The sequence below is a fragment of the Protomyctophum bolini genome, assembly GCF_963924005.1.
Source record: "Protomyctophum bolini genome assembly, chromosome: 8".
NCBI classification, from domain to species: domain Eukaryota; kingdom Metazoa; phylum Chordata; class Actinopteri; order Myctophiformes; family Myctophidae; genus Protomyctophum; species Protomyctophum bolini.
Genome location: NC_137869.1, coordinates 31736345 through 31745269, shown reverse-complemented (window position 1 = coordinate 31745269; position 8925 = coordinate 31736345). Strand labels below are relative to the sequence as shown.

General features: G+C 40.7%; 1 protein-coding gene across 1 annotated transcript in view; it reads left to right on the top strand.

Annotated features, from left to right (window-relative positions):
* The window catches only part of xpr1a (xenotropic and polytropic retrovirus receptor 1a), a 99065-nt gene extending 90811 nt beyond the window's left edge, over positions 1–8254 (top strand). The window contains exons 12-15 of the mRNA XM_080770851.1: positions 260–426; positions 827–966; positions 1791–2012; positions 4091–8254. Coding sequence (XP_080626977.1) covers positions 260–426; positions 827–966; positions 1791–2012; positions 4091–4148 — 587 coding nt within the window. The 3' untranslated portion in view covers positions 4149–8254. The remainder of the gene's footprint in view (positions 1–259; positions 427–826; positions 967–1790; positions 2013–4090) is intronic.
* Positions 8255–8925: the final 671 nt, after the last annotated feature.

Below are 8925 nucleotides of genomic sequence, written 5' to 3'. Positions count from 1 at the left end.
ATCGGCCTCAGGTCTAAATAGTGTAACATTCTACATAAGTAGAACAAGTTTTAACAAGGACATGTGTTAATGAATATTAATGGAAGGCACTCATAAAAGCAGCAGTAGATTATTGCTGAGGTATATTGATGGTATTGAGGCTCCCTCTGGTGGTTCAGGTCATTATACCACAGAGACTCCTGATCCGTTCACTATTGTTGCAATTCAAACATTGCAGTAAAACTGCCATATGGCATATGTTTGTCTTTGTGCGTTCCAGAGCAGGGGCATGGGGACGCTGACATGTTCTTCTACTTGCTGATTGGGTTCTCGGCCATTAGTTCTGTCTACACGCTGATCTGGGACCTGCGCATGGACTGGGGTCTGTTTGATAGGGGAGCTGGAGAGAACACCTTCCTCAGGGAGGAGATCGTTTATCCACACAAGGTAGAGCTACGTATATGTTAAAGTTAAAGTATCCATACAACACGCACGCACGCACACAGTGACACATTTTGAAAAATACATTTAAATATTTTTAATTTAAACACAAATCTGGTATGGGGGTCCCTGGCACAAAATACTTTAGACAAACCAATGTTTGTTGATGGAAAAATACAGATGAACGTGTCCTTGACGTGAAAATGTTTGAGAACCACTGGTTTAAACAACATTAGGAAACAAGCCCAAATAATCAACTACACTTTAGAAACAAGACCAAATAAACGCAACCTACCGTATATACAACCATATTTACAAGCGACTTTTCAGAAACACTGTCGCAACACTTGACAGGCACACATAACATGTCTCTCCCTCTCTAAATGTGTGTCTCTGTTGTGTCCAGGCGTATTACTATTGTGCAATCCTGGAAGATGTGATCCTGCGTTTTGCCTGGACCATCTCTCTCTCTCTGACCACCATGACCAACATCCCCCATGTGGGAGACATGGTAGCTACTGTGCTGGCTCCTCTGGAAGTTTTCAGGTAGGTCCCGAAATACTCATCAAATGTTACTTTACTAAAGTAAATACTAAAATGTTCCCAAAATAGAAGATCTATGATCTCACAGTGCGTTGCATCGCAACATGTGATCTTACAGTATATATGTGACCAGATTTGACTGAGAGCCTGCCATCGCGCAAATTCCAGCTTTTCACCAGAGGAGAAAAGCTTTTTTTCTTCACATACTAGAGCATCTCTGAAATAAGTGTCAGAGCTGAAATGTAAATATGAAATAAATGCTTAAACATGTACTGTAGCTAAGTGTAATGTTAGAGACCACAGAAGTGAACCTTTCAAGCCTGTTTTCTCAACTTCTATAAGCCATGTTGGTGGGTCAAACTGAACAACCAATATGTCAATTTGAAGCGATGATTCCCTGCTTTCATTAAAAAAAATCCAATGGCAGTCCCTCAGTCAAATGTGGTCACATATGTGCTATTTTAGAGATTAACTATAAAATAGGGATTCATTTGTTATGGAATGTTTACTGATGATAATTAAAATCTGCGAACGAATTGGGAACGAATTGGAAATGCATGCCCCCCCACCGTTGTAAGAAGACTATCTATCTGTCTGTGTCCCTTTTATGCTCATATATCGAGTGCAAATTTTAAAATAGCCGATCTACAATCTCAGAAATTTTAGGAAACATAATCCTGGGCTACTGGTGCACAATATTTTCATTTGGGGGGAGGGTGTGTGTGTGTGGGGGGGGGGGGTGTCCACAGCCAATTACACATGAACTTGTTGGAGAACCACTGCTTTGCAGAACCACAGTGTCACCAACTTGTGTTGGCTGTTTGCAGGCGTTTCGTGTGGAACTTCTTCCGCTTGGAGAACGAGCACCTGAACAACTGTGGTGAGTTCCGTGCGGTGAGGGACATCAGTGTGGCTCCGCTCAACGCCGACGACCAGACTCTGCTGGAGCAGATGATGGACCAGGAGGACGGGGTGCGCAACCGCGCCGGCAAGAAGGCCAGGAAGAGGTCCTACAGCCTGTCGCTGCGGCGCCCCCTGCTGTCCTCACAGTAAGGAAACAAACTGCACCGTCTTTAGTAGAGCAGTGCTCATTTTGACGCAATTTTTGATAGTCATAGTCTTTTGAATAAAATTAATTTTAGTTTTTAGTCATATTTTAGTCATCTGAAACGCTTTAGTTTTGGTTTACTTTTAGTCGAGTAAATATCATAAGATTTTAGTCGACTACATTTACAGTTGATTTTGTCTACAAAAACATATTTTGGGGGCCCTTGATGGCTGATGCCTGATCTTACACTTGGTTGCATGCTGAAAATAGCTAATGGTTCACAACACACAATGCGTTGTGAGCTTGTACATCTGCTATTTTATTTGGAGGCCCACTTGCAATATCCTCACAGCCCACAGGTTGAGAATCAGTGCACATAGCACACTGTGCACAGCATAATGTAGTACAATTCAATTCAATTAAAAGGGCTTTATTGGCATGAGTAAACATACGTTTACATTGCCAAAGCAGAAAGCACAATACAATAATACAATCAAAACTAAAATGAGTCAGAGGGCTGTATTTTGCGTACCAGGTCTTATTACTTAACTTAAGACGTGGAGGCGTGATCAATGCCATTTGGCTATTCCAATTTCTGAGTGGCCAAAGAGCATTGACCACGCCTCCAGGTCTTAAGTTAAGTAATAAGACCTGGTACTTAAGACACGCAAAATACAGCCCGCAAAATACAGCCCGCTATCTTCAATAGATCAATTTCTATGTACCTAGTCTTTAGGGTGGTTGTGTTCAATTAGTCATGTTTTCTAAATCTCTGTGTGGTTGTAATCTGTGGTAGTATGTGTCTCTGATGTCTTGGTACAATGGACAGATGTAGCTCGGTTTCCACTTCATTTTGTGTGCAGTGGGTGCATAGTCTGTCTTCTCTCGGGATACATGTCTGCCTATGACAGTCTTTCTCGATCGCAAGACTGTGCTCACTGAGTCTGTACCTAGTTAAGATTTTTCTTTGTTTTGGGTCGGTCACGGTGCTCAGGTATTCTGCCACTGTGTATTCTCTGTTTTGGGCCAGATACGTAGCATTCTAGTTTACTCTGCTTTTGTGTTGCTTCTTTCCAATGTGATAGTTTTCCTTTGCTGTTTTATAATTTGGTTTAGTCCAATGGGTTTTCTATCTCGTGGCTCTGTTTGTGTTTGTGCCCAGAGTTCCAGGGCCAGCTGGCTTAGGGGGGCATCTCCAGAGTTTTGCTGTGTTTGAGTGCCTTGTTATGGAGTGCATCTGGGTCACTTTCTTTTAGGTGGTTCTAGAACTTAAGTGCTCTCTTTTTTATTTTGATTATGAGTATCGTCCTAATTCTGCCCTGCATGCATTATTTGGGTGTTTTTCGCTGGGTACGGAGAATGGATTTGCAGAATTCTGTGTGTAGGGTCTCGGTTTGGTGTTTATCCCATTATTCAAGGTCATGGTTTGCTAATGGTCACCAGATATCGCAAGCATAGAGGGAAATTGGTTCTATCACAGCCAGGTTTGAATGGATGTCTATTTTGGTGTTTATTTTGATGGCATAGAATGCCCTTCTTGCCTTGTCTCTCAGGTCCTTTACAGCTTGGTTGTAGTTCCCTGTGCTGCTGATGTTTAGGCCGAGGTATGTATAGTTTTTTGTTTGTTCTAGTGGGATTGTATTTAGGAAAGATGTATGGTTTTGGCAGCTGGATCTTTTTTGAAATATCATGATTTTAGTTATAGGTTCACTGTCAGGGCCCATGTCTGGGAGAATTTGTGTAGGAGATCAAGTTGTGGCTGTAGTCTTTCCTTGGTTGGAGACAGCAGCAGCAGTTCATCTGCGAAAAGTAAGCATTTGATTTCTGTGTTTGCCAAGGGGATGCCTGGAGCTGTAGACTGTTCTAACATTTTTGCCAATTTGTTGATACAGTATATATGTTATGTTAAAGAGTGTTGCATCTCTGTCTAACTTCTCGGCTTTGGGGGGAAAAGTCTGTGTGCTATTCGCCTATTTTAACTGTGCATTTGTTTGTTGTTAGTGTACAATACATTGATGTGTACAGTCAGAACTAGGAAACATTAACAGCATGTGTCATTCTGTCCATCCTTCTCTCTAGATCCAAGAAGGACACCAAGGTTCTGATTGAGGACACGGATGATGAAGCTTTCAGCTGAGTCCAGGGTGTCGCACATGCACACGCACACACACGCACGCGTGCACGTGTGCACACACACACACACACACACACACACACACACACACACACACACACACACACACACACACACACACAGACACACAGACACACAGACACACACACACACACACACACACACACACACACACACACACAAATGCATGCACATACTGTACACAAAAACAACCACATAATGCAAAAGAAAACACTTGAGCAACATAGACATACTGAAGCACAACAAGCATAGTTGAGTATTGCTACAGTTTTAGGGGTTAGCAGTTCCACTTCTTCCATGTTATATACAGAAGGCGTGAGAGGCTACCGCACTAGCCTGGTTTCCAGCCTGCTTCGCTGCATTCCGGGATTTGTTTTGTCTCTCCAGCGAGACAAAACAAATCACGGAACGCCGCGAAGCAGGCTCGAACCCAGGCTACTACTGCACAGGAATGGCACATATCTGGAAGGACACCAACGTCTTTGCTCTTTTCTAAACAAGCTTTTTAGGTTGTTGTCTTCATTTTGAGACATTTGTATTATTGGTTTAAATTTATTTCATCTTTTCCATGGAATTCTTTTGGAAGGCTGCATAGATAGGTTATAGAGGACTGTTGTTTACATGCTTATTTTTTACTACACCAGGATCGACAGGGAGAAAACAAGCCAATCAAGAGACTTATACTAAACAATAATAACAGAAACATGAGGAAGGACTCAACAATTCTCAAACATATCAACAAAAATCAACTGGTTTCAACTTGTTGGTTTATTTTTTCTACTCCACCACTTTCGGTTGGTTGATTTTGTTTATTGAGTTTTAATAAAGTCAGTGTACAACAGCAACCCTGGAAGCACTTGCCGGAAAAGTGCATTTAATACATAAAGAAAACATTTAAAAAAAATGTATGAATATGTTTTGATTCAAATAGGTTTATAGTCTGTGAAGTTGCTTTGTAATATTTTTTTTAATGTGCATTATTACTCTGATATCATAGTTATGTACTACTATGTGTTATTTATAAGAATGGAAATAGCTCGAGCATTTGTGCAATTTTTGTTCCTGTATTTTCTAATGTTTGTAATACTGGCTTTACAAAGCTAATGTCTTGAACACCTTCTGTGGACTTCAGGACAAAGACTTTCCTACTAATGTCGTCGTTCTCTCCTGTCTAGGCCTGAAATTAGGGTAAACATAAGAGTTTCAACAAAACTCCAATCAAACGCCACCATGTTTATGTAGTCATTTATCTCAAGTGCCCAATGTGCATTGCTATAACTGCCAAAGCTTTAGTTCCATGAATGTGTCTCTGTCTAAACTTCCTCCATTTAACCTGCTTAAAGGGTGCAAGAGCGGGAGCCCAAGGGAAAGTAACACGAATGGAGTGATTCTGTAATTGTTTTGAATACGTCATTGATTGAACTGTTTGATGGGGACAGTTTTGGTCTTTGTAGGTTTTTAATCTACTGCTGGAAGCCCAGTTGATATATGATTAGTATTGCTTGTATTGTTGTTGTTGTTATTATTATTGTTATTATTATTATTATTATTATAAATGTTATGTTGAATGTAACAGTAATGTTCAGGTGTTCAACAGAGTTGCATGTTGAGTTATTTCTACACAGAACAGGTGCAATGTGATGCACTCATCACGTCATTGTGTGCCGTAATGTTCACTGTTGCCTTGTTCATTTTAGCACCTTTTTTTAAAATACTTGTACTGTTGTGAATGTCGTTTATGTATAATTGTGTTTTGAATGAGCAACACCAGGGATAAAAAATAATTACATCTGACATCCATCATCAGCCTTTTTTCAGTTTATTTTTATTTTTATTATCTTCAACTCTTCATGTACTAATAGTACTATACATACAAACACATACTGTACAGTGTACATGCTCACACAGATGCCCCTACATGGTGTGGCCGCATGCCTTGCAGACTGAACAATATGTTGTGAGCAACAATCGGTTGTAACTTTCAAGGTTGGTAGCCCGCTCCTGTCTCAGGGGTCTTTGGCCACTGTCTTCCAGAAGGAAATAATTATCTTTACATGTAGTAGTTTCCATTCATGCTCTCTCTTCCTCTTTAACCATTATCCCAAACCCAGAGAGCAGAGACACTATGGTGTTTATTACCCACAAGAAGGAACTTAATTTTTTTTCCTCTGCTTCTGTTTTCCCATTGTTGGTAAAAGAGAAGATGCTTAATGGTTGCACAATCCTGTTTGTACAGTACAATCCCTGCTTAAAGGTTTGCATTTATGGCCTTTTGGAAGATAGCTTGCCTATCCAGGTAATAACTTCACTTACTGTCAGAGACACGCACGCACGCACGCACACACACACACACACACACACACACACACACACACACACACACACACACACACACACACACACACACACACACACACACACACACACACACACACACATCATTGTCAGTCTCTCTCTGACTGTGTTGCTTGTGTATGTGACAGCAGCACAACCCTACAGCAGATTGTTTTGTAGTAAGGCTGTATGTACCTGTTGTCTTGCCTGCATGCTGCTTTAGTTTAACAATGTACATAGACTTAATTTATTTTACATTACGTGTATATTAACGATCATTGTATCTTCTGAGACAATGGCTGGTTTCATACATTTAAATGTTCTTTGTTTTTGTTTTTGTGCTCTAAAACAAGCAGTATTTTTTTAGGTGATGAGGGGCTTTTTTGATTGTTCACAATCCTGCACTCTTTTTTCATGTGTGAATCAATCCAAATGTGTTTGTAAAAAAAACAATAGACCATAGAAAAAATATACATAGAAACGAAGAAACTGATTCTGGATTGTGATTGCGTGTACCTTGTTGGTGATTCTACCTTATTTCCGGGCTCCATCATCCCCGGGGTTTGCGTCCAGGGCTTGTGGAGGAGATGGGGGGGAGGAGGCAAGGGCAGTTTCTGTAGCCTACACTTCTACACTTGTATATGAGTATATCGTTGCTGTCGGGTGGAAACCTTGTATGTCCAAAATTGTTCCTTTTTTATTTTTATTTTATTTTATTGCAGATCTACAAGGTAAGTCACATTGCAACGCATTGTGAGCTTGTAGATCGGCTATTTTCACTACTCTGTGCGACACTCTTGTATGATGAAATAATGCATTAATTTATGTAAAACAAAAAAAAGGTGCCTGGCCGACGACAACGATATGAGTCCAAGGGAGAGAAAACACGTGAGCATAATGTACGTCCCTTCAATCATTCCCTTGGTTGAGGAGTATGCCACAGGAACTGACCCCAGTCCAGAGTACAGACAACAAGATACTGTTGGAGAAACAACTCCTGACTGATGGTCTCATTGAGCTGTAGCCAACTACTTTTGCTGTCAGTAATAGTGAAAGTAAGTTGATTATGTCACAGATCTAGGATCTATATATGTACACACTGGGGGATTTTTTAAATATGCCTTCAAGTGTATGGAGGTCAAAACTAAAACTAAATTATCTTCAATTGACTGACGTCTGTTATTTGTAGACATGGTCATGGAGATACACTAGTATGTATAACCCACTGACAATAATAGGGTTACTTTGTACAGTTTGATTGTTATGATGATGATGATGATGACGATGACGACGATGATAACGACGATAACGCAAGCCCTGATATCACATTTTCTCATGGGTGATAACTGATAATCCACTCGTTTTTACTGCTTGCTGAAACCTCATGATGTAAAAGTCCTAGATATCTCTGCATCTTCCTCTGTCCAATCTCTCGATGTTGTAACCTTTCTCTGACCTATGTAGGGGAACGTGATAGTACCTGTAGTTTGCTAGGTTGTACTTTGATAAGATAGAGAAACAAGATACAAATTTACAAATATGTTACGTGGTTAAATGTGATTTTAAGATAGATAACACTAAAAGAAAGGAAAAGTCTTACACTCCGACCCAACCTCTGACTGAGTTCCCTTTTACGGAGTAGTTTGTAAATGTTGAGTGTATAACACTGTGCTATGATGGTTTTCCTGATGATATTTGTATTTCTGTATACACTTTGGTGATTCTGTCTGGGTTTTATAAACCACGCTTATTTTTAAAACTCTCGCCCTGTGTCTGACCTGGTTTTTTTGTGTGTGTGTGTGTGTGTGTGTGTGTGTGTGTGTGTGTGTGTGTGTGTGTGTGTGTGTGCGCGTGCATGCATGCATGTGCGTGTGTGCGTGTGCGTGCGTCTGTTACTCTCCACCAGTGCTTTTGGAGTGCCTGAGCAAAATCATGACTTATCCTCTGCATTGCACAAGACACACCGTTGTACGATGGAGCATAGAAGTGTCTTGGCATAGAGGTGCATATGCGCTGTTGAATATTAGATGTCAGCTCGACCCTGTCCGGGCCAGTACAGAGACACTGCTAGGGTTTCTCTGTCTTTCGGACCACTTCTTGCATTGAGTGGACTGGTCCACCTGCTGCTGTCAGTGCTGTACCAGCTGTAAATAATGGAACCGCTGAACTGAGCTTGGGTGAGCAGCCATGCGCTACCATAAGACAATTATGTCAAAAACAAATGAAATACAGTACAATATGAGCATTGCATGTGTCCTTCCTTAATTACAGCCAACTAAACTAAAACCTATACCTAACCATAAGACCAGCATGGTTTGTCTGCTGAAGGCTGAAATACTGTATGAATGAATTATTATTGTTCCCGCCAAGACCCATCTTTTAGTGACCGCCATAAGAAAAGATTTGTCAACGTTATTTTGTCAAG